The following is a 27,293-nucleotide window of genomic DNA, read 5'->3' as shown; positions in this document are numbered from 1 at the left end:
CCTTTTCTGCCACTCCAGGTTATGGTGCAAGTGGTGTGGGGATTAGGTGTAAATCCAAAACTCCCTGAAATCAGCTGGAAGATCTGTCTTGTACCACAGGAAAGGCGAGATCCAAAATGGGTTTCAGTCCCTTTGGCAGTGAAGACCTGTCCCCTAGCTGATGCTTCTGTATTTACTATAACTAAATGGTATCTGCCTATAACAAGATGGCGTGGAAACACAGAGAACAAACAATCATTTCTTAAATAAACAGAACTTTAAGGATGTGCCAAAGAGATGTTGTCAGATCAGTAAGATCACACAGGTCTTTTGTTTACCAGATATTTCAGCACCCAGAATTTGGAGCACTATTAGGGGATAACTGCATAAAATGTATGACCTAGTATTTTGAACTAACACTTTTGCTTTTAGAAGACTATGTCTGAATTTCAAAAAAAAAGGAGACAGATGTACTTTTCTCTTCTAACCTTACACTTTCCAGGGCTAAAACCTGCCCATGGAAGTAGGAATTTCAGTTTTTATACATTTTAAGTGACATCCCCCAGGCCCCAGGGCTCACATTGCTCCCTGTTGGATGGCACGTTCTGCCTCCTGGAGAGTCTCCTGCAGCCGCTGCTGGTCCTGCTCTGTGTCTTTCAGGAGTCTATTCTGGTGATCCAGAACTTGGTCTCTTCTCCTCAGCTCTTCTGTTGCATTAGAGAGGCTCTGCCAGCAGAGAGCAGAGTTGCTATTTAACCCAAATAAACCTCACTTTATGCCACTGGCTACTGACCAACGTGGAAGACAAATTGATTGCGAAGTAGATTTGGACCACTGCATACTAAAGTTTTATGAATTTCCTAGCAAAAGCATTAATGACTCAGAACCCCCCCCCCCCCCCGTCCCCCCCCCCCAGTTTTAGAAAACAAAATTATTGTAGGTAAAAAGCCCAAATCAAACCCCCACTGAAGACTTTTTCCTTAATTGTTGAAAATAAAACATCCATAGCTTAAGAAAAAAAATGGAGTCTTTGAAGTGTTTTCTCAGTAGCCTAAAATTCTCAGCAGACTGAGTAGTGTGTGTATTTACTCCTCTTATTTCATTTATACAAGGACTGCACTATTTGGCTTGTTGAACAGAAGGTGAAACTCTGGTGACTGTTCCAGAAGAATAACATTACCATCAGAGGTACATTGGAGACCTGGCTTCTATCTTTGTTGGTACATGAGTGCAATTCCAGTGTATTGCTCAGCTCCTGAACCCGTCGCTGGTGTTCTTGTAAAAGCAATTGTGCCTCATGCTCACGCTGCAAAGCATTTTGTAACTCCTCGTGTACATTGTCTTGGTTGATTCTCTGGAAAGAGAATGAAGTTGTGCCTGATTCTGTAATTATATTCAGTGCTTTCCCTACCACTAAGTGAGTTCCACTTGCAAACCTAGCAAATTCCAAAACAAATGCATGCTTAGGATTAGTATTGAGGTTTTTTTAACATGAAGACAGATCACTGGACAGTAAAATGGCAGACCAGTTAATTACTGTGTTTTTTATAAAGAACATTCATGTAAAGTTTTGGCATTCATAATTCTTGTCAAAGTAACACCCTAGGATGCAAAACTTCAATATTTAGAAGGAAAAATACGCACATCAGTGTTCAAAAACTTAGTGGATAGCTTATTAATCCTTGTAAACACCTTTGTGGACTGTTCTTCTCCTCCAAAAACTGTTCCAGATAGAGGAAATAATTCTTCAAGGAAAGTCGTCATCTACGTTTCAACTACAATCTAAAATGCGGCAAGTTTCATCTAACTGTCCCAAAACACTAAGGGAATAAAACCTGTTAAGAACAAAACTGAAGATGATTAGAGATTTTTGAGTTAAAAAAAAAATCCATTTTACTAGCTAGGAACAGGAAGGACAATGGGTGAGACATCATCTAGCAGATATTCTCTGCTTGGAAGTGTTTGGATTGGGACACCCTGACAGGTTCTACCAACTAGGCTTCAGGTTAGGGAACCCACAGTGTCTCAGTAAGTCAATCAGCAACAGCAAAAGACTCAGGGGAATTTTGGGCATTTGTGCTACGGACAATGTCGGAGGAGGCTTTTTCTCCCCCTGCCGTAAAGTAACTTCTTCAGGGAAACAGACCCAGTAAAATTTGAATTGTTTTTATTATAAAAACGTCCATTATTATGTTTTTCATCAACATCCATTCGGAGTTAAAACTGCTACATTTATATTTCATGAACTTCTCATGAACGTACTCTTATTGAATACGTTCATTCCAGCTGACTTTACTCTGTGGAAGTGAAATCTTCTTTTAGGATACATAAATCACATCAACATTTCCAACAAATGGGAGAACCTGCATTGCTGAAGACCAAACTGTCATTCATACAGGATACCTCCTTCTACAAATCAAAAGGAAACTCCAGTGGGAAAAGGGTATTTCTAAATACATCTGTCTTCTAGTTTAGTGACATTTACTGGACAAGTTTTCTGGAAAATTCTATTGAAAGGAAATCAATTTTATGCTGGTTTTCCAAAATAAAACAAATCAAAAAATGTGTAGAAAGGAGAATCTCTTTTAAGCAAGAGAGTCTCCAAGTCAAATGTACTTACACGCTGAAGTTCATTTAATTGCTCTTGCAGTCTGCAGGCTTTTTCAGCATCTTTTTGCATCTCGTTGAAAGCCCATCTGCATGCTGCAAGCTGCAGGTGCAGTGAGTGGGACTCTACCTCTGCTGCATGAGGCCTTTGTAAAAATCCAAATATTTCTTGCTGCAAGATTGCTATGTTTCTCTGTCAGCAAACAAAAACAACTTGATGGGCTATAAAGTCTGCTATTTTAGCAATAAAATGAATAATATTTAAGACCCAAGAAAGTGAAGACAAAACCATCATTTTTTCCTCTGTCTCTAAAAGACATACACAAAAGTCTGAACCTGTCACCTACCAAGGGTTACTGCAAATTCTGTTTACAAAGAACTACTATTTTCACCTAAAGTCTACTATAAAATATTATGAGAGAAAGTGTTTGTCTTTTCATTTTGGTTAAAGGGAAGAAGGTTATCTTTACTGAAAGAAAGGATGGTAAACATGAGAAAATAGAAAACAATAATAAAAAGCAACCTTAACACTTACATCAAGCCAAAAGCAAATTTGTTCTTATAAGCTAATACAGATCTGACAGAACTTGAAAAAAAAATCTTTTCCTTGGATACGCTAACCTGTTGTGGTTTGTGTCTAGTATGTTCTGTTTCCCCCATGTTATGATGTTAATGGTTCTGCCTTTGTTCCCCTCTGTTCCACAGTTACTTGTCAATCTCCCAACCCCTCCCCGGTTGCCCCAGTTACCGATGTATCTTTTTAATTCCCCGCCCCCAGCTGCCTGCCAGTCACCCGGCACTCCTGCCTCTATCTCTAGAACCTTCTAGCCAGAGCGTCGGGTGATTGGTTCAGGGGCCGGGGGCCCTCCCTCCGTTTGTTGCAATTGGTTCTCCTTTTATGTCTGTCACCTATGTATCCCCCTTCCCCAGACTCTGATTTGTTCATGTGTTGTTACCACCCCTACCTCCCACTGCCTTTAAAAACCCAGTGTTTGCCCGCCCTCGGGGCTCTCTTGTTCCTGAATCTCTTGGGTACGTTTGGTCCCTCCGGGGGCTCAATAAGCCCTATTTTGCCACTAGCTGGAGAGTCGCCTCTTCCTCCTGCGGAGTGGCAGTCCTGCACGGCAACATCCCTTTGGCTGAAGGCGGGCTGGCCGGCTAGCCTGGGCGTTCACCATCTGCCGGCCGACTTCACTAACTCTCCTCCAGAAATCGTTTGTCAATAAACAAAAAGACCTATTCACACTCTAATGCGTGACAAATCTAGTTCTTAGTGTTCATGTAGTAGTACTTCATTGTCATGGACTCATCACCAGCCTGAAACCAAATAAATGCTGCTATCGAGGGAGCTTCACCATTGCTGTAAACCTATTTTCCTGAAGGAGGACTGTAAATCTGCTTACTGTGCTGGGCAGTCTGTCATACAATCCAGTTTCCAGGGCCTGGGCATTTACTGTCTGGAGCCCACGAGGCAGCCTCTGTGTGAGGGAGTCCCTCTCCAGGTAGGCTCTGCACCCGCGAGCGTTCCCTTGAACTGTCTCCATCAGAACGCTCAGGTTGTCCATCAGTTGTGCAAAACAGTTCCTGGCTGCACTGATAAATGAGTGTCCAAAAAGCCAGGACTGTGCATCTTTAAGAAACAACACCACAAAGGAAACCTCGAGCAGGTTATTAGGTCCGGTTTCTTGTAATATCCCATTCTTTTTCATTTATACAAGATGGAAGCTGTAAATATTCTGAAACACAGAATACAGAATCTGAAGCGCTGTTCAAACTTTGCTTTTTAATTTTCAATTTCTTGAAAACAGCGTGATCAAAGAAGAAAGTGCCTGCGACTGAATCTAAAGACATTTGATTGAATGGCAACTTTTATACCAATTTAGTGTTTAGCCTTTTGGAAAATGCATCATCTTGTCTTTGTCCTGCTATTTCCCTTTATTCACATAAAGGATCCCTCTTCTTGTATCCTTTTTTCTGGGACAAAAATGTGGAGACTCTAAAAGTAGAGGTTAATAAAGAACCAGGGATGGCAGCAATGCAGATGGACCAAGGGAACGTGTATCAGTTCTCACTGTAAATAAACTGCAGAAACACTCTCCAGCCTTCAGCTTCTGTGGCTCTGTATACTGAAAGGATATAATATCCTATCAGCTGTTAAAGAAAATGAATCTGTTCCAACAGTACAGAGATGTGATCATTCAGAGAATGTAGAAAAGAGTTATTATTGTATCTTGCAATGAAATTACTCCTTCAGGGAAACAGTCCCACTAAAATCTGTATTGACTAGCTCAGGATATAACCTCTAGTCAAAGGCGTCTATTATGTATTTCTGCTACAACAATATCCAGTTAAAATTACCTTGTTTGGTGAGAACACCCTCCAGTTCTGAGATGGAACTGATTATTGCAGTATAGAGGTTAGAACTAGTCAACCAGTGAAGTGCTTCAATACAGTCAACTCCTTCCTCTCCAAAACCTGTGAAAGAGAATTGCAGCTAGCAGGATAACTGAATCACTAAGATATGGCACACTGCTATCTCCAGCTCTTTTAGAAATTAACCAAAAATAAGCATATAAACAACAAATTAGACGGAACAATTTAGAGTGTTTTAAGCATGCTTCCAGAATTACTTTTTTTAAAAAAAGTAGATGAATCTTCTAATTTGCAAAACATTTTTGATACTATTTATCCTTTTAGAGGGAAGTATAAACTGGTCTAGTAACAGAAAGGGGCAAGTAGACATAATCTCAAAAGAAAATTTTAAAATCCTAGGCTAATATTTTACCTGAATCAGAAAGCAATTTTGGTGGAAAATTCTAGGAATTTTAGTAGGAAATAGGTATTAAAAATTATTAGAAAAAGAAGAGGAAATACTTAAAAAAAAAAAAAAAAAGGTGACAGTTAATCATTTAGGAGCATTGCAAGATCTTTACCACAGAGAAGATGCTGCAGCGCCTAGTTCTGAAATCCGTAACACAAATATCAAGGCTATCAGATACTGTTGAGTTCATGTGCATAATTGCAATTTTACTTGCAATGCTTAACATAAGAGTAGGCATTTGCTCTTGGAGTGAAATACTTTCATGAAGAAACACAAAAACCATAAATCCATAAATAATAATTGTCAGAATGTCATTAAATATGTCTTTATGCCCTAGCAATAATAATAATATTGCTCTTTGTTATTCCCTAAGCATGTAATTTGACATAACATTTTAAGAACATTTCACTTACGTGTCAAAGGATGCCTGCCTCTGGATTCTCCCAGACAAACTTGAATTCCAGAGCTTCCTCTGCATCCATCTGTCCAGACAAAAAAGATACAAGAATATCGGGCCAGAGCCCTCAGCCTGTTAGCAGCCAGAACTGCGATCACGGCTCTTCGGAACACATAAACCAGGTTCTTGGCTCTTCTCTGCCTCAGCCTGCCTTCGTCCTGGTTTCTTTCCACCACAGCAGGGAGAGCATAAAGGAGGCTGACGATCTTGTGGTTCAAGAGTTGGTGCTGGTTCACCTGTTCCTGGAGAATGTCTCTTTGGCAAGACGTGGCGCACAGTCGGCCGTAGAGAGAGCACAGGGCCCCTGACAGCAGCGCACAGGCTGCCAGCAGGGGTGAGCGTGCCTTGAAAGCATCTAATAATGAATTTTCTAAGGAATTGTTTTCCTGGGTCAGTTGTGCACACATTTGTTCAAGGCCACACAGTTTTTGCCTGCTTTTCTGCTTCCTCTCTTCACATTCCTGCAACAGAAAGAAACCAAACCAAAGTGGAAGAACTATTAACTAGATGGTTTTTACCTAGACAAGAGCAAAAAGAAAATTCTTAGTTTTGCCATTCCAATGATTCATTCACTCCTTGTGAGCAGTTGATAATGAATTTTCCAAGGAATTGTTTTCCTGGGTCAGTTGTGCACACATTTGTTCAAGGCCACACAGTTTTTGCCTGCTTTTCTGCTACCTCTCTTCACATTCCTGCAACAGAAAGAAACCAAACCAAAGTGGAAGAAATACTAACTAGATGGTTTTTACCTAGACAAGAGCAAAAAGAAAATTCTTAGTTTTGCCATTCCAATGATTCATTAAAGGAATAAAAAATGTTAGTAATGACAGTGATAAAAGTATCTCTTCTAGTCAACAATTACAGAATCAGATATATGAAACCAAAGCAATGGTAGGAGGGAAATTGCCACAATCATCAACTGCAAATGACTCCTGATTTCTGACAACAATTCACCAATACTGTGACAGCTCACAGAAGGTCCAACACTACTTGTCTGCCCACAGTACAGTTTTAGGGGTTGACTTAGTAGTAACATCCTCCAATTTCAGAGAGAACACTGCTCTACCAAGTAGAAAACCAGTGTAAGTGAAAGGAAAAGTGTAAGGAAGGTTGGAATATGAAACTAGACAAATTTAAGTTTTCACCATGCAAAGACTTCCAGCCCTGAAATCTGCATCAAATACAGCATTATTCTGTGAAGTAAGTTGCAGTAACTCAGAAATAAAAAGGGACATCTGTTTCCTTTATTTACAATGCTTTTAACTGAAACAGGTGTGAAGGAATGTGATGATAAAGACAGTAAATAGTTTTTGTGGAATAACATTTTGGATTGCAAATAACTCCTTTTACAAGCAGTGACAGTTTTACATTTTAAAACCACTTCTCACCGTAGTATCAGTAAAGCAGAGACGCTTAACTCTGTTGAAATCTTGTGATGATCGCAAACAATAATTTAAAATGGCATTTAATTTTTTGTTTTGTTCGGGTTTTTTTGGGTTTTGGTGGGGTTGTTTTGGTTTTGGTTTGGTTTTTTTGGGGGTGTTTTTTTGGTTTTTTTGTTTTTTTTTTTTTTTTTTTTTTGCAAAGCCAAGACATTCCAGATTATTATTAACTTTTAAAACAATCTCAGGGAATTCTAACATAGAGAATGTTTTCTTTCTAAATAGCTCCTAAGTTTATGATGTGTTTTCAACAAGCATGAAAGGATTCTTGAGATGCTTGAGCATGTCCAAAGGAGAGCAACGAGGCTGGTGAGGGGATTGGAACACAAGCCATATGAAGAGCGACTGAGGGAGCTGGGGTTGTTCAGCCTGGAGAAAAGGAGACTCAGGGGTGACCTTATCACCCTCTTCAACTTCCTGAAGGGTAGCTGTGGTGAGCTGGGGGTCGGTCTCTTTCTCCGGGCAACAACCGACAGAACAAGAGGACACAGTCTCAAGCTGTGCCAAGGGAGATGCAAGCTAGAAATAAGGAGGAAGTATTTTACAGAAAGAGTAGTCAAATACTGGAATCATCTACCCAGGGAGGTCGTGGAGTCACCATCCCTCGAAGAGTTTAAAAAAAGACTGGATGTGGCACTTGGTGCCATGATCTAGTTGAGGTATTAGAACATGGGTTGGACTCGATGATCTTAAAGGTCTCTTCCAACCTAGAATTTCTGTGTGTGTGATTCTGTGTGTGTGTGATTCACTCTTGTGGTTTAACACCACACATCCCATGCAAACTAAATGGAGGAATGAACCGAGCCAACAATGATCTCCAAATGCACACACCTGCACTTGTTGCTAGAAAATATTAGCAAGACACTTCCAGATAGATCACACTGAACTGTAGGGAAACTGAACTGTAGAAAAAAAACAACACAGTCTAAAATCCCAGAACAGATGCTAAGTACATGAGAAGAGCCCTACAGACCTCATGATCAGTCGCAATAAAAATGCTTAATTAAAAAGCAGGCACAAAAAGATACAAGCCCCACAAACACTGCCAACAATATTCACCCCTTCCCTTCTCTTTCCTTCCCTTTCCTCTTCTACTTCAAAAGAGAAATAAACCAGAAAACAAAGTGAAACCCTAAAGAGTGGCTTAGCCACTCTTAGCTTAGTCTCTGGAGCCAGCTGACTTACTTAAAAAGGGGCTTTTTTTTCCTAAAACCACAAGGTTTTCTGGGAGGAGAGGTGATGTAAGCTCACTTGCATTATTATCATGCAGAAAAGTACAGCTCCTCCTTCACACAAATGCTGACATGTTTTATAATCGGTATTTCCAAAAATGTCATAATCCAAAAGTTACAATTAAACAAAAAATCCCACACTGGCATTCTTTCAAATAGTAGATCTGAACCATAAACATATAATTTAAAAACGGTATTCCTGGAGAAAGCCTATTTTGCCAATGGATTATGGTAGAAGAAAAACTTGCTTTATGACTGTAAATGACTACATTCTGTGAATTCTTCATCAGTAAGATGAATTTATTATCTTTTAATTAGGTCCCTGTTGCTAGTATCAGATATTCCTTTCAGAATGTCCTGCACAGAAGGTGGAGCTGAGAGACTTGAGGCACACTCCAGTCACATCTAAAGGCCCACAGCAACAGCATCAAACTGAGCTGTGGACAAGCCAAAATAAACAGTGTTTATTTGTTAGTGTCCAAATCCTTTGGGGGGGATGAATATCAGTCCTTTTTAACGAGACTGCAGTGTGAACAAATGTCACTGAGCTCAGCAGAGGCAGCTGATGCCTGGGGACACTCACCCTCTGGTTAGCCTTGCTGAAGTTTGAGACCAGGGCTTCAACATTCTCATGCAAGAGTGCACAAAGCTCTGTCCAAGGTAACTCTTCCGGGGGCACGTTTGTCTGTCTGGAAAGCACCTGGGCATTTGCCAGGGTCTGGTATAAGTTCAGGAGGATGGACATCTCCCTCTGGAACACAAAGAAAAAAATTAATTGCTGTAGCTGGGCAATGTTAAAATCAAAAGAGATAAAGAGATGCATCCTATGTGTGGTAGCAGTGCTGCGCGCAGCTGAAAATGAGCCCTCAAGGCTCATTCTCACAGCTTTACAAAATTCCTCAGTTCATTTCTAATAATGGCAGCCAAAATATTGCATAATATTACAGCAGAGTAAGAAAATAGATTTCACTAAATTTATCTAATTAGACACAGTATGTAAATAAAGTATGTGAGTAAATCGCAGTCCTGTGGGGGCCACAATCATGACCTGGCACAGATAAAAATTTCCATGCTCTTAGTGGATGCAATTCATTCACCCATGTTAATACCTTGAGGTGCATTCAAACTGTGCCCCAACACCTGCACAGCGCACAGAAAACTGTCTGGCAAGGCAGTTGGCAAGTTGGCAACACAATACACTTAAATTATTTTAAAATTTTGTTTTGCATGTATTATATATGATTAAATATCTGGCCAAAATAGTCCTACAGCTCCATCAAACTCCACAAACTGTGCCTCATTTATTACAGTGATTTTAATCAGTGGTATAATAAAGTGATTCAGGTTATAAATAAATTTTAGCAACAACAGCATGCAGTAGAAATTCAATTCTTCATACTTTTAGTACATACAAGTGCCTTAGAAACTTTGATTAAGATAACAGAAATGTTATCTTAATGTTTCTCAAATGCCATGAAGACTGTATCAGTACAGTCAGAGATCAAGATAAGATTATCAGACCAGAGTGGAAAGAACATAGGGAGCGTAGAAGTGGTATAAAATATGAAAAAATACTGTACAGGTCAGGAAAGCAGGAAGGGAAAATGAAGGAAAGTAAAATACACTGACATTTTTACATAATTTAGGCATGGGTATAGCAAAGACCAACAGCAATATATTAAATGTTACCTATGCTTAGTTTCTGCTACAGCCTTCTGCTTTTTCATTTTGGGCAGCAAAATCAGAGCTGTCTCAATGGAGTAAACAGGATCACATACAGGCACTTCTGCTTCCCAAACAAATACAAACAGCTTTGGGAAATACGCAAAGCCATCCAAGGCAATAAATACCTGATCTCATAAGGCAACCAGTAATACAACTCTTCCAAAAATGAATATTTTATCACCTGCTCAGGACAGTCTTGTGGTTTGAAATCCTTTGAGTAAAACAATTAAAATAACCAGCTCTATGAATATGACAGTGAGACAATCTTTTTTTTTTTAACCTTTCAGTAACATAACATTAATTTTGAGTCTACACCATTACCAGAAATCTTGATCATGAATGGAATCTTGTCCTGAATTCTTGTCATGTATAACATATATTTTACTAAGGAATACGAATAAAAAGGAAAACTCCTACCACAGCAACAACTAGCAAGCACTTTAAGTTTCTAGCAGAATATTTTGAGCTTGCAATTGTGTTTTGTAGTTAGAAATAGCAATCATTAATGCCCACAGTTAAGGCAGACAGTTGCTTTTCTCTATATATATTCCTTTTGTGCCTGATGAAATGACTTTTTCAGGCTAAGTAGGCCAGCAAATGTCTTTTAATACATTAATGCTTGCATGGAAGAAGCTGTTATGCTCCCAGAAAGAAAAAAGAAGATCCTGATTTTATTTGCCTCCAGTTTATGAATGACAGATCTGCCTGGGCAGTGGACAGCACTAAGACAAAGTGTGGAATAACTCCATCAGCTGAACAAAAGACACCCACAGATCTGAAGACTCTCTGATGCAGGTCTCCGCTCCTGTCCACAGGGAACAGACCTCATGCACCTTCCATGCTCAGAGCTCTGACAGAGAAAGAGGAGACGTTTCCAAGCCACCAGCAAAAAAAATGTATATTGCTAAGAGTAGAAAGAGAGCAAATGTTACCACATAATGAAAGGAGAGATTTTCTAAACATGCTAAGAACTTTCCTTTGTCCATACTGCTATGCAAAAAGATGGGACAATTGTTATTCAAGGTGTAGCTGAGTAAAGACAGTAGAAAGGCCCAAAGTGGTCATATAAGAGGAGAAAGTTTTCAGAAAATAATCCAGTAAAATACATCCAATGTGCCAAATCCACAGCAAAACATGCAAAAAACAAAACAGCAACAAAATAACCCCCCTGCTTTTCCATCTGAAAGCTTGAAATAATTGTCAAGCAATTTTTACAGTCAAATACATGCACTAAAACTAAAAGAGTGTATGAAAGAGAAAGAAACATTTCTACGATGGTAGCTAATGAAACGTGACAAAAAAGTTGGGTAGAAAGACAGAACATTCTTCACATGAAATGACGATCCATATCTACAAAATGCCTTAATTAGGAATGCCAGTACATCCTACCCATACTTTAAAAAAACATTTTCAAATTAGCTTCTCCAAGGCATTGGTTACATTTATTCATGTATTAAATTTTTTAAAAGGTAGCATAATAACAAAAAGGGTAAGAGTATAGCAGAGTTCTTCCACAGCTCAGCACAGCAAATGCAGCAAATCTTCAGCACAGTACATATTTTGACAGTATGTTTTAAAAAACACCTAAACTAAACGATGTGTGCCACATTTTTTTCCTTACTATTGAGCCTTCATGCAGGCTGAAGCTGCCAGGAGGAGTCACTAATGTCCCAGGGGATTCTTCAGTTTCCTTCCTTTCCTCAACCTAGTCTTTCCATTGCACGCTGGAGGATAAATGCTGTCTTTGTAAACTGGAAAGTTTCCACACAAAGATACTTTACCCAAAATTATTTTTGGCAAATGCACTGTGCTCTTTTAAAGGATAATCAATGGATTTGCCAGATACCACTTTAGCACATCACATGGATGCTGAAACTGCTTGCCTTTCTTAATTGAATGAAGACATTTATATTCCTTCTAAGAAAGATTTTTCAAGAGGTTATATTTTCAGCTACCAAGCCTCGTGACATGCAGTTCATAAGATTATTTGGATATGACCCCAAAGTTACGTATAAGAAACAGAATTCTTCATATTTTAATTAACACAACAGCTGTCTTCAGAGAGACCATGTCACATCTTGCATCATCAACGCTGATTTCAAGTACAGTTCTTGCTCTTAAGGTTTCCACATGCCTGACTCTACTCTGGAGTGACTTTTAAAGCAGACTGCCCAGAATTTTAATCTGTTCTTGTACTGTGTCAGTCAGGAAAACAGATCTATCAAGAGCCCGACATGACTAAACAGGCAACTGATGAGGAAACTCCAAGGCCAAACAATAGTATATAAAGGAGACAGAAGCAGAGACAGGAATCCAAGGAAGAATCTAAAAAGATTGCCTGAGCATTTAGGCACAGTGTCAGGAAAACCAAAAGCTTGCTTCAAATTGATTTTTGCAGAGGATGACAAAGGCTTTTCCAGCTCAAGTTTTAAGTATCTTACTAAAAAACATCTCCATCACCATGAATCTTGTATGAGTTGCTCAGGCCACAAACTTCCTTTCTTGTAGGAAAAGCCAGTTTCTTTCCTTCTCCACTACTACTTGTGTAAGTCAACATAAACACCTGTGTATACAGAGCCATATAGCTCTAGGCTGAAAGAGAGCTCACCCAAGTTCTGCTACCACAGGCACAGCAGACTGTGCTGGGCAGGAAACATCCCAAGAGATTTCCTCTGCTGTCACACCTTTCAATATTTTTTAACCATTTAAAGCTTTCAACAGCCATTCAAAAGTTGAAAACAAAGATTACCCACTATAAATGATAGACAACTTCATGACGGGAGTCTTAGAGATCCAGCTGAGTCACATAAGTGGAAAATAATGTCTTCATAATAATCTAAGTGTATATAGAAAAGCCATCTTTTCTAGACCTGCTGGCTATCTTTTCCTACACTCACCCCAACCACTACTGGAGGCTGGACCTAACCATAACTATGATTTTCAAAATTTTTTATTTGGCAAATGATCTGTAATAGGCTAGTTATTATCTGTACCATTCACAATACCTTTGGTTACTGATATGGGCCTGTTATTAATGGACTGCCAGGTTCTGAACCTTTAGTTTGGTTTGGCACATTGCACCAGATTTTCTGCTGACTGAAAATTGCAGGGAATGTAAACTACAAGTTGTACTCCAAGTGTCTACTGTCATTTTATAACAGCTTTAAAAGGAAACTTACACTTTTTTTCCTCTCTCATGTGCATTTTCTGACTCTCTGAAATCTTTCCTTGATACCCCTGAAAAAGCTTCTCTCCTGCCACGTTGCTCTTCCTTCAAAGTGCCTTCAAGTTCTTGAATTCTCAACTACCAAGTGATAAGGAAGCAGTTAAAGGAAGTTAGGAAAGACTACCATGGTCTTTAATGCTGTTTGCTGTTCTGTTCTGCTTTTTACAGCTGAATACATTCTATTAATTCTATACGGCATTGGAAAGCGTTGAACAATGTAAAAACGTATTAATATATAAAGTTCAAAACAGAAGGAAATAGATATGCCGACCAAAAGCACATTCTGTTGTCCTTTCATGGAGTTTGGATTTTCCTGTTTTCAATTATTTGTATTACTGAAGTTTTCCAGGAGAATTCTATTTTTTTAAGTAGACTCCTAAAAAGGTGGGATTAACAGTAAACACTACACTTGCACTCAGAGCAAAGCGCATGTGGAGCTTGTTCATGTACATAAACAAGGAAGGAAACCTTACCAGTTCTTCACCTATAAAAGATAAATCTCTAACTTCAAGGAATGCTACCCTCCAGTTCCTTTGTATGTTGTAGAAGTAGAGAAGGAATCAAGAAAACTGAATCATCACTACTTATTTAATTATCACTTCAGAAATCTAAGGGACTGTACTTAGAGAAGGTCATAAGAAAATAACTGAGAAAGTGTCAATGCTTACTGGTGAAAAAAAAAAAGATGATATTCCTTCTTGTTTTCTCGTCTGGTTTTTCAAAAGTCCAATATGAAGGCTTTGTTAGTCAGTATGAGATCACTGAGCAATTATCTTACAGGTTTTTCATACTTGTTTTTTAAAATAAACCCTAATTGCTTTAATGGATCAAACCCTGTGTGATACAGTTTAATAACACAAGAATTTGATATTCAAGTATACATATTACATTTTTTCATGTATTCTTTGGTAACTGCAGATATAATAGCTTTGAAGCCAAAATGTACTCAGCTGAAATTTGAAACTGCAGTCTCAGGATGCATTAATATCTCACACCTAGAGAAGTTGGATGTATGCACTGTATCTCCAAAATTATCTAAGTACCCATTCCAAAGATACAGGACAGAACATTTTAACAGTTTAACTACTGTGAAACATTTCCTTTCCCCTCACTGTTTCAATGCTACTTTGAATTCTCAAACATAAGAATGTGACATTTTATTTTAATATTTATTCTATTAACTTAATAGTCCCCTGAGAATAGGAGATATTTTTCTATTACCTTTTGCAATTTTGACACTCATTGCAAAAAATCTACTCAGTGTTTTCACTGGAGCAAGGAAGTCCTGGCATTTTTCAAAGATTGTACCTTTACAAGGTACATCTTCTTTCATCTTCTGTTTCATTGTAAACTTCTACCACATATTTAACTAAAAGTTTACCTGCATGATTTCTGTAGCGGATTTACATTGTATATGTGCTAATCTTGCTGCTGCAGCATCTTCTTCCAGTTTCTTTATTTTCACTGTTTCTGCCTAAAAGTACATTTTGAAAACATTCATGTCCAGAAAGATGATAACATCATGCAAAGACAACTTAATTTCTTCAGTTTATTGGGTCTCCATAAACCAATTTGTGGCATCTGAACTACTTGCGCTTTAGAACTGTGAAAACTCATATCAATAAATAAGTAAAAGAAAACAATTACATATCCAGAATATTAAAATAAAAGTTTTTGTTTAGTTAAAGAAATTGATGTAGGATTATGTTCTTGCTGCATTTTTTATACTCACAGATACTTATCTCCATGTAAAGGCCTGGACATGGAATTTCAATTGAAAAAATGCTTCTAGCAATAGCAGTAACTACAGAGCTGCTATAATAGAAATTCACATGCAATTTTAACTACACTGTTTCCTGTCAAAAAAATATTTTCACTTAGACTGATGACTGATCTGAAAAGAACAATACACTCCAAAAGGACTCCTGCCTTCAAGTGATGCAACAAAGATCAAGAAAAAGAAATTAATATTAAAAGTCATTTAAGACACCTAAAGTTACACAGATACAAATGAAGTCATTCATTTTGGACAGGTAAAGCAAAGTAGCAAGTATGTGAGACTGAAGCTGACTCTAAGCACTTCAGTTAGTGAATCCACCTTTCCTGCCAAGTGATGCTCTGCATTTTGTTAATCAAACACAAGGCACTCATAGCCTAACTCAGAGGTTTCAAAAATGAAACTGCTCAGTTTTGCCAATGCTTGCTGAGGCTCCCAGCAGCAGGGAGAAAGCTTTACTTCCAGTTCTTTGATGAGATACTCCTGTCGTGTATTCTTGAAATCCAGATGCTTGGCCTGAAGCCTCAGGATCTTGCTGCAGCCATCGTGCTCTGCCTCCATATCCTTCAACTTCCTGGCAATGCTGTTCAGGGCAGCATTTGTGTCCTAAAGATAAATAGGTACATGAATAAATAAATACATCAAGAGGTACTTTTTCAAAGATAAAGTATTGCAGTAGAGAGTTCAATAGAGGAGGAGAGACCACGTCTGTGGCAGCCATGACTTTAAAGGTCCGCCTGAGCCGCCGTCCCCGCCAGCCAGCAGAAGGAGCGGTAGGAGTGCGCGGTTTCTCGGCGCGGCGCGCGGGAGCCGCTCCGCTGACAGGGACGCGCCGGCTGGGCGGTCAGCTCTGCCCGAGGCGGACAGAAAGGCACGGGACCACAGACAGGGATGGGAGAGCGTCCCCTGACTGGGACCAGGGTTTATTCCAGAACGCGGAGTAACACCCAGGGGAAGCCGCCGTACCGAAGGGCCCTGCGGGGAGGGAATACACGTGTTATATAGGAGAAACGGGAGGGGGAGAGCTCAGACAGGCAGCGAATGGGGGCCCACGGTGAGCGCGGGCTTTATCAGAGTGACAGGACGGGTAGCCAACCGAGAGAGCTCAAAGGTGGGACCCCGGTCCCCGGCCCAAAAATTCCATGTATAGCACCGAAGATTCCGGATAAAAGGGGGGGTATTTGGGGGTGACAGAAAGGGCGCAGGTTTCCAGGGTAACCGGTGATGGACAGATAACTGGGAAAGAGGGGGAATTCCAGACAGAACCATTATACAGAAAAAGGGGGTAACAGAACATTCCAGCTTAAACCGGGGGAGCATAATAACACAACACACATCAGATGATGATGTTAGAATTTTAAAATCTCAGATGCCAGCACATGTTAACAGAAGTGTTTACCCAATGCAGGCATGCTTTTAATTGACCACCAAGAAATCTCTGTTGGCCCAAAAATCACTGTGAACATGACCTTCTGTGGTAACACTAAAATCAGATCCAGATCTCCACAGGCAATCTTTCCCTGAAAGAGTGCAGCTTTTCCAATCTCTTCTGTGTCCCAGCTCAGTGGCAATGTTAGAAACATGGTGCATTTGGGAAAATGATGGGGATGGGGACATGGGGACAAAAGTTCATTTTTGTCATGATTTTAATTGCTAAAACTTCAGATGTTTTGAGAGACAATTACTCCCATAGACCAAATAATTTAATTTTCTGCTATTCTGAAAAGGATTTTCTTCTTTGTAGAAACTGAATTACTTTAAAAACCTAAGAAATATGAAGCCCTCAGTAGAATAAAATAAGATGGTCCCCACTTCAATTTCTGCATACAGAAACTGAACTAAGCTACAGGTTGGGAGAATTACTGACATTACTGGACTCTGCAGCTCTGTGAAGTCACTGCTACAAAATCCCCATAGTCCATATGAATTTGGACCAAATTTAAGCTAATCCTCTAGCTTTGCATGTCCAGCAAGACAGGTTTCTTCCCTTCAGAATGCAAAATCAATGAATAAGTAAATCAATAATACAAAATTAACAATTTCTACGGATATATATACCTGGAAATATATTTATTTCTTCAAGTTTATCTTCCAGATATTAACTAAAGTGAACTGGGAAATATGAAATAATTAATACATAGTTTGCTGTAAAATACTACAAAAAATTTTAAAACATTTTATACTGGAAATGTAATTAACATCAGTAAACTAAAATTGTCATGCATATACGAAGCTTGTTAAATAAGTCAGTATGAGCTGTAGGATTTCAGAGTTTTGAAGAATTTCTGAACTTTTTGGAGACTGTTTAATACTATCCCCGTAGCCACCTGCAAATATTTGCTCATGAAAGACATGGCTGGATTTTGTTTTGTTTTGTTTGGTTGGTTTTCTACCGTGTGTAAACGACACAATCTCCCAAGTATTCTAAGGAAAAAAACGTGCAGGGATATGATCTCCTCCCTAACCATGAGGTGATGCTATTGCCCTTCCTATCGAATCCAACCCCTCCTATCCTGGGCCAGGATGTGCCCAACAGAGCTCATCACGATCACAAAGCAGAGGACTACTTTTCCGGCGTGTTCCAGACGCACATTTCAAATATTCTATGACTGCACTCCCATGCCTACCTCAGCATTTTCACAGCCAATTTCAGAATTACAGTTTGTGAAGTGCAGTTTTTCCAGCCTGGATTTGCCTACATGCTCAGAATCCCACTTCTCTGCATGTATTAAGACCACAATTAAATCTCCTTAGCTTTCATTTTATAACTCAGAATAACTAAAGGAGATTTAAACCAGGCCTGTAAATACACAACACAACGTCAAGATTCTGAAACCCTACAGCTCACACTGACCTGTTTCACGAGCTACATATATTCATGGCAATCTTAGTCTACTCATGTTAATTACATTTCAATTTTGTCGCTTCAATACATTAACCAACAAAGCCCCTACAACCACGGGCAGAGAACACTGCCAGGGAACTGACAGAGAACACAATGTCCTGAGCCATTTGCTGCTTCTTTTGTCCTTTTTCAAGGACGAACATCACTTGACAGAGCATGGCATACTTTGTTAACTTTGATCTATTGATGCAGCATTAAACTCTCTGAAGATAGCTTCTATAAAACACTGTACACAACAGAAGGCAATACTCTTCCAGAGCCTCCTCAGACTAACTCAGCCACTTACTGTTAGCCAGAACTCAAGAGCTTACCCCGCTGCCCCTGGCAACTTAAAAAAAAAAACTCTATCTAAAAGCAGGCTTGTTCACAGCCTATATCCTGCCCTACCCATGTAAGAATCAGCTTTGAATGAAAAGTCACTTGTGTTTCTGCTTGTTTTGAGAAGGACCTTAGGTCCTGTCCACAAGCTCCTCTGTTTTCACTACCACTGTGTACTGATAACTTGGGTTTGGTGTTTCCCATGACAAACAGCCACAACACCTTCCATCAAAGCCCCAAACCAGCATTACACACTAAGTGAAACTTCATAAAGCTGTGTCGTGAACGGCGGAAGAATTGCAGCACACAATATGCGTGAACAACAAATCTCAAAGTTTATTGATAGCTCACACATATTTATATTGGTGTTAATGAAGCTTATACATATTGCAAAGCTGAGCTCATTATTGGTTAAAATACACATGAATCAACCACACCTACTTCTATGCTCTAATGATTATTTTGTTTCTATGTTTACATTCTTGTGGCTATTCTACCTAGGCTATCTTCATTTTTCTGGCAAAAGATTTTCTCCCCCATCTTCATGTTGCAGCAAAGGTCACCATGACCCTTGGCAGTGATTGGACACTGATTACTTAATCCCCAGCTTGTTTCCCCGAACCTTATCCAATGGTATCACATCGAAGTGGCCTTTCTCAGCTAGCCATTTATCCACAAAGCTCTCCACAAAGCTGTAATCTTCAGAAGTATTCTGCAGTATTTAGCTTTTTGGGTTTTTTTTTCCCCCTTAAACCAGAAAAACCCCAACCCACCCTAGACTTTTCACCAAAAAAACTTTCAGCCAGCATCTAATGGAACTTTCCATCTATTAATACACCATACCTTACAAGCCCTTTCTCTTTCAGCTTTTTCTTTAATAAGGAATTCCATTCTAGCGAGGTATTCTCTGAGGATGTTATCTCTATCCACTGCAAATCTTTGCTGTTCCTCTTCCCACTGCCACCGAGAACTTTGAATCATTTCCTCAGTCTCTGCTTCTTTCTGCTGGTATTTGTCATCGAGTACTGTTGTTTACAAAAAAAAAAAAAAAAAAAAAAAAAAAAAAAGGGAAAGAGAAAAAGACAAATAGCACTGCAAATAAATATGTTCAGAAAAAAAAAGAAAAAAGGTATAGTGAATACCAATTCACAACACAAAATCTGTGTATTGTGATATCCTGTGAAACACTGGAACATTAACACTTCCAGTTCCACTACAGAGAAACAATCACATTTTGTATTCCTGTAGCATCTTTCACATAAGGACATGGAAATGCTTTGGAAATTTTTACAAATTAAAGCTCTTCTCCCTTTGGAAAGGAATAAAAATTCAACTTTTTCAAGGGAGGCCTCTATAGCATGGGGAACTTAATTGCATTTTTCTGCAACACTTGGCTAGCTTATTTCCAAATGTCTATGTGAAACTTTAGTCCGTATCAATTAATTTCAAGCTCAGTTTAAGTAACAGCAAATACAGATACCTGCCACATGAAAAAGACTGTAGGAAAACCTAAGGCAGGTTGGGCTAATGAGCAAAGGCTTGGCTTTCCTGAGGAAATTTACTGCTGCTCAAGAGATTTGAATCTTCAACCCAGAAACTGCCCCAAGATAGGCAAACACTGCATATATTTCTCTGTGAAAGCTTAAATGCCAAGGAAAAGTTCTTTTCCTATAAGCAGTTTTGCTAGGGACTTTGCTTCATTTCACAAACTGGCTTTTGGGTCAAAATATTTTCTATTAGCCCTTTATATTACTGAGTACAACTACCTATGTTGGTGTTTACGTGATCACCATTTTCTAAAAGATTTTAACTTCAAATTCATTCCATTCTTCTGAAATTTCTTCCTAGTTGGAGAAGGATAAAACAACAAGAAGAGACGTGGTGGGAAAACACAGAGAATTAGTGGACACAATGATGGGGAAGACCTATCACATGTTAGTAAGTCAAGCCTCAAGAACAGCAGAAAAACAGTTTGGAGAAAATACTAAAGACAGGGCACAGGTGAGGTGCTCTGTCCAAGAGTTAAGGTGGGATTGTATCAAAAGCACCACATGAGGTGAACAAGGCTCCAAGAGGCCAGGAATGAAGAAGTGCTAAGTTAAAAAATGAAAAAAAAAATGAGAAGCAACATGAGAACTAGTTTGTTTGACACTAAGCTTCTTTGACATTTGTCACAATAAAAACAAAATCAGGAAAAAACCCCAACAAAAAAACCAAACAAAACCAAACAAAAATGAAAATGAAAACAAAAACCCAAACAAACAAAAAACCTCAACCAAACAAAAACAGTTTGAGAAATTTAAACCAACCATGAGATTTGTATAATTTGTGTGTTCTCCAAATGAGTGAAAGTGCGTATTTCTTATTATCTTTTTAAAAAATCAGGCCGTATAAGTGCACTGTAGCAAATTTAAAGAGTATTATACTTACTTAAACAACAAAAAATGCATCTCCCCGGCTTTTAAGTGTGAGAAATATCACTCTGTTTGAGAAGGATTAAGAAAATTTGAGTTTCTGAATGCAGAAGAAGTAGGGGAAAAAATGTCTAGGTAAAGCCCTTCCTTTCTGCAGACTACTGTCATAACACATGTTATTTGTATAAAAACAAAACCAAAGATGACAGAAAGAGACCAGGTATGAGAATGAAAAGATAGAAATATTTTAAAATATGAAAGAACAAAGCAGTACTATGAGAACTCCTGGGGAAAAAGAAGGAAGAGAGGAGAGGAGAGGAGAGGGGAGGGGAGGGAAGGGGAGGGGAGGGGAGGGGAGGGGAGGGGAGGGGAGGGGAGGGGAGGGGAGGGGAGGGGAGGGGAGGGGAGGGGAGGGGAGGGAAGGGGAGGGAAGGGAAGGGAAGGGAAGGGAAGGGAAGGGAAGGGAAGGGAAGGGAAGGGAAGGGAAGGGAAGGGAAGGGAAGGGAAGGGAAGGGAAGGGAAGGGAAGGGAAGGGAAGGGAAGGGAAGGGAAGGGAAGGGAAGGGAAGGGAAGAGAAAGAAGAGAAGAGAAGAGAAGAGAAGAGAAGAGAAGAGAAGAGAAGAGAAGAGAAGAGAAGAGAAGAGAAGAGAAGAGAAGAGAAGAGAAGAGAAGAGAAGAGAAGAGAAGAGAAGAGAGAAAAGAAAAAAGAAAAGAAAAGAAAAGAAAAGAAAAGAAAAGAAAAGAAAAGAAAAGAAAAGAAAAGAAAAGAAAAGAAAAGAGTGTAAATAAATTTAAACAGGACTACATGTTTTTTCCCCCCTGAAATGGAAAAGGAAGAACTGCTGGACATAGTGATAAACAGGATGTGGAGAGGGACACCTAAATTACAATTCTGTACACACTGAAGGAAGGAATAACAGAAGGTAAGGAGCCAGAGGGAAAAAAGGTATTGATAGGTTTAGCAGCTTATATTTAATTCCTATGAGACAGCAAGGGTTTTGTAAACTCTTATGAGCTTACAGAAGCAGAGGAGTAAGACATGGGAAAATAAGACACTTCCAAAAAATGCGGTAGCCATAAAACCTTTTGCAATCTCTGCTTGTTCTAATGACTTGGGACTGATGTAGCCTCTGGTCTACAATTTCTCTTTTTTCTTTGAAAATTACCTTGCAGTTCCAAAAGTTTGCTTTTTGCATCAGATAGCTTGTCCTCTGCAGAATACAGCTGTATTTCAGACGTCTTTCTAGCTAACGACATTTCACTCTGCAGACGAAGAAACTCTCCTTTCTCGAGTTCCAACCTTAAATTCATTACTTCTTTTTCACAGTGAGAGACCTAGAAAATAAATATTTTGGAAATTGCATTCACAGCTGCCATCATATCCGTCTGAATTTGAAATACAGTCTTGAAACTACACATTGTAAATATTTTTTTTTTTAAATGCAAACCGATCCTGTTCCCAGATCATTTTCATGTACCTTGAATACACCCCTCTGTTTTTCCAAACATACTCTTTCTTAAGAAAATAAAAGTTATAATTATATTCGACAGGAAATTTTCTGGTAACTGTATTTAACAACTAGAAAACCATTGTGTTGGGATACTAGATTATCAGACACCTCGTAACTCATTACGAAAACACAAACTCCAGTTCAATGATGTTCAGCAGTCATCATAGCAGTTATTAAACACAACAAACAGAACAAAGAAAAGGCTTCAAAAAGAGTTCTTATCTGGTGTAAGAAAGATAGTCTAGTCACTGCTGCCAAAACCTGACCCAGGAAACCACCTTAAGCACATTAAATGCAAGGAGGTGGAAAGTAAAACATGCATTTTTTCAGAACGTCTTCAAGGCAGCAGCATCCTTATTAACAGGAGCTCCATTCATAGGGAAATAATTTAACCCCATTAGAAAGATTTTCCCTGATGCTCTTGTGGCAAACTAGTACCTAAATGAAGTAGCAGTGAGAAAAAACTTCATTAAAATTTCCTTTAGTTTGAATTTTTATTACTGCTATAAGTAAAAATTCTGCTCTTAGCAGTTAGGGGCAGCTGGTATGGGTGCTCATTCATCTGTTTTTGACTAAATATGGGCAATAAACCAAGTTTGTTGATCCCTGTCCATTTATTTAGAGATTCCTGCTTCTTACACAGTGACTTGCTCTTGTCATGCTCCCATTGTTCCATCAAAGGTAAAGTGATTCTCTAAAATGTATCCCTGGAATTACTGGGATTAAAACACTCAAAGAAACAAACCACATCTTACATTGAGAATTCCAAAGCTGGAGGTGCAAAGTATTCTTCTGCATGACTTTGCTGTTGTGTAGTGCTCAAGTTTCTTACACGCACCTTCCACTATTAGCAGTGACACTAAAAATTATATCAGCTCCTACGGACAGGCATGAGATGTCTGTACAGTGCTACTTCTTTGTTCTTTTCCGACTAGTGACTGTGATTTTAATTCACCTGATGAGAGGACTATTTCAAGGAAACAAATTACATGTATTCCAAGGGTAAAATAAAGCAAGCAAACAAACAAAAAAACTCCTTACCTCTTGATTGTGTTGATTGTTTAATTCCAATTTTTTTTTCTCGAGCTTATGGACTTTCTGTCTCAATGTTCAACAGGGTCCATTTCTGATTGGTTTCTATTCTGAGGTAACCGTGAACCTTATATATCATTACCAGAGCTGAAAAATGTGTTTTGAAAAAACAGGAGCATTTCTTTGAAGTTTTAATGCTTCTTTACTTCAATTACCCAAACATGGGCCAAAGATTTAAACATTCACATAAACAAAATTACTTTGTGCAGTTTTCATCTTACTATTGCTCTTTGAAGAGAGGATTGCATAGAATTCCTTATTTTGCAAGATATGAGAGATGTTGCAGCAGGAACTTAAAAGAGAGTTTCACTGGGATTAACAAAGTTGATTTAGGCATAATACATTCATTATTATTTTTCAGTATCTTTATTTTCAATAATGAACTTCCATCATTTTTGATAATTAACTTCTAGGAGGCTTAAAAACATCATTCCAATCATGTAAGTTAAAACAACTGGCATGCTTTTTGTGTCCACAGTAAGTCTCATTTTTCAGCATGAGTTACCATCTCAAAACCATCTCTGTCATGAAACAAACATAGAGATGTGGAAAAAAGCCTCTCTTTTACACACTTTGTCTTCAGAGATACGTACATTCAAATTACAGACATGCAAATGATCACAAACACAACACAAATTAAAGGTTTAGTCCTCCAAACCACCCTCTTTTATCATAATTTCCACTGCTATTTCAGTTAAAACAAAAGCTACTTGGCAATTAGCAGACTCAGCCCTCGAGCACCACAAACAATGAAAAGAGTCAAAGCAAAGTTTCTACATATGAAGTGAAAAATTTATGCAAAGAATATACAAATTTTTACATTTATACACACACATAAATATGTATATATATATGTATATAAATACGTATCATACATATATATTAACTAGTTAAACAATTTTCAGTGAAATTATTATAGCTTCAAACTAGACAACTTTTAAGTTATTTCAGTTCCTGAAAATCAATATTCCCATTATTTGATATATATTGGTTCTCACATTGTTTCAAGTATGTAAGACTGCAGTAATTATTTTCTCCACACAAAAGTGCAAGAGTTTATGAGCAATAAATGCGAAATACACCAATAAAAGAAACGTTATTAAATTAACCACTAAATTGCTATAATATAATACAGAAACAGAAATACTAAATCCTTTAATACAGAAACATAAATACTAAAATACCATACCTTTGTCTACATGAGGTATTTTTTACAGAAATTACACCATACTGGCATTTAATTAATAGATCTTTCTTAATAAAAAGTGACCACTTTACCCCTAGATTTGTGTAGGCACAAGTAACATTTTTCATGACCAAAAAGTTACCTGATTACATATGTATTCTCAAGTATTTTTTCTGACTGGCAAAACCGACACAAATGCCATCAACAAGGGGATCAGTAACTTAGATTAAATTTGGTTTTTAAAGACATTACTACTATTAAAGGATGAAATTTCAGGTTTTTAGCTGCAGACTATAAATATTTTAAAACTGAATAAATACTAAGTATAGTCCCATCCAAAAAGAAGACAGACTGCATCTGTGAGATCAGAACAGCTATAGGTCATCAGAAATTGTTCCACAAGGTGCTGTGTTCTTAAAACATTTTATGTATTTAATAAGTGTAGGAGATAAGAATAATTAAAACCTTCACGCACTGCAAGAAAACCACAAGCTCATTATTGGTTTTCAGTACTTACTACCAGAGCCATACCCAGAGCAAGAACATGACTCAAAGTGCAAGAGATCAGCAATAACTAAAATCACTTTGTTTAATGCAATTCAGCTACTGCAACAAGAAGATTTGGAAATAAGTAGAACCTGAGCAGCCAAAGCATCTGTAAGCTGAATAAAATCTTCCTTGTGGCCATTATGTAATAGGCTTGAGAGACCCTTTTTTCACCCTTTCTGGGGAAACACAGGAGAAATAAAGGCAAGTAATTTTATTCAGAGATGATGAATGAAGTGGCAATCTCAGCTGAAAATAGCTAAAAGCCAGACAGCACCAAGGGGGAAAAGCTAAACCCAAACTGAAAACTGGGGAAGACCAGGTCCAAGAAATAAGAGTTATGGAAAGAGTAACCATTTATTTGGTCTGTAGGCAGCAGGGGAGTCATTTGGCTTTTTTAAAGCTGGTAAGATTTAATACAATTTTCATGGAGACCACACAGAATGAAAGCAAGAGAATAAGCACTTTTTGTAAAATCATTTAAGGCTTTCATTAAATTACATTGGTTTGTGTGGCAGCCAGAGATAAATAAATCTGTTTCTTCCAGCTTTCTTATTAAATATCCACCAACAAAATATCAAAGTGGAAACACCTACACATTAAAAACTTACTCAGAGGAGAAACTGACTGTACAATTAACTATTCTGCTTAACTGAATCAGGGGGTGGGGGGAATAAAATAACCAAAACCATACCAAGCACAAATTATACAACAACACAAGCATTACAAATTAAGGATGCTATGGAAATGAAAAGTGTATTAGAGCATTAAAACAGAGAACATAATATTAAGTACTGGCAAAAAAAACCCATTAGACACCTTTTTGAAATAGCATTTTATGCACAGCTTCTGAACTCACAAGGCAATTGGTGGAAACTCAAACATATGTATCAGAAAACCTTAATTTTTTTGTCTCAGTATAGAACCAAAAACCCTAAACAAAAAAAAAACTCCCAAAAAACACACAAAAAAACCCCAAAAAAACCAAAACAAAACCAAAACCAAAAATAAAAAACCCAAAACCAAAACAAAAACAAAAAAACACAAAAAAACCCCACAAAAAACCCCAAAAAACAACAACAACAAAAAAAACCCACCAAAAAACAAAAACAAAAAAACCCCCAGCCATCCAGTGACAGAACTGCTGAATTATTACTATGTTAACCACTTCATTTTGGTTGTCTACTTAAACATTTTCAAATAAAATAGAAACTAGCCTTTTTTGTTCTGAAACAAAACCAGCCTGTTTTGTTTTCAAACTAGAATTTTTGTTTCTGTCAAAATTTTGTTTCTGTTACTTTCTTTAATTGTCACAGCATGGCCAGCAAATGCAGTACTTTATGAAAGCTTCCTACTACCACTTGCAGGAGATTTTTCCGTCCATTTTCATGTAACAACTAGAAGTGCTACAACCACAAAGCTCTCAGAAGATACAAAGACAAAACCATACAAACTCCTGGAAAGTTTCAAAGCATGCACAATTTGCAGTCTAACAAAATTCAGAGTGTGTTTTCTACTTCCATTTTCATATATTACTAGCTCATCAACCCTTAGTTGTGAACTGAAATACATTTTCTACAAGCTACAGCTTTTATTAAGACACCATTTTTAGCAGGAGTCTATGAATCTTCAAGAAAGCATTTGAGAAGATGAAATAGCTCCTGAGTTCTGTATTGCAGAAGGTATTTTGGAGCTCAGAAGCTAAATTTTCAGTGTTCACTTCCCAAGTCTGCTGGATACAGCCAACCTTGACCATTGCAGAAAAGCAACTTTTCACTAGCTTCAATTCCACAGCTGGCAGAAAATGCAGAGTAGTTTTGCAACAGGGAGAAATGTTCCTTCGCTTACTAGCTAGAGTATCATTTTGCTAAACTTCTGCACCTGAAGGAGCTGTCTGCAGTCTGATTTTCTAACCAAAGTATGTATTTGTGGAATTTTGTTGTTCGCATATAACTGGTAGTTTTGTACAGACTAAAGAGAGACAAATAGTTCATGCCAAAGATCAAACTCTTACCAACTTATAAAACACAGGGGTCATGGTAAGACTTAAAGCCA

General features: G+C 38.2%; 1 protein-coding gene across 1 annotated transcript; it reads right to left on the bottom strand.

Annotated features, from left to right (window-relative positions):
- Positions 1-555: 555 nt before the first annotated feature.
- Positions 556-15,827, bottom strand: LOC136569491 (coiled-coil domain-containing protein 171-like). Its single transcript, XM_066569881.1, has 7 exons — positions 15,726-15,827; positions 9,122-9,289; positions 5,821-6,325; positions 4,945-5,061; positions 3,990-4,216; positions 2,600-2,779; positions 556-705 (listed from the first exon to the last, which is right to left on the bottom strand). Exons 1-7 carry the CDS (start codon positions 15,825-15,827, stop codon positions 556-558), a joined length of 1,449 nt encoding a protein of 482 aa, XP_066425978.1.
- Positions 15,828-27,293: the final 11,466 nt, after the last annotated feature.

This window comes from Molothrus aeneus, assembly GCF_037042795.1.
Source record: "Molothrus aeneus isolate 106 chromosome Z unlocalized genomic scaffold, BPBGC_Maene_1.0 scaffold_33, whole genome shotgun sequence".
In the NCBI taxonomy this organism is placed as follows: Eukaryota; Metazoa; Chordata; class Aves; order Passeriformes; family Icteridae; genus Molothrus; species Molothrus aeneus.
Note: the sequence above shows the minus strand (reverse complement) of the source record. Positions and strands in the feature narration are given on the sequence as shown.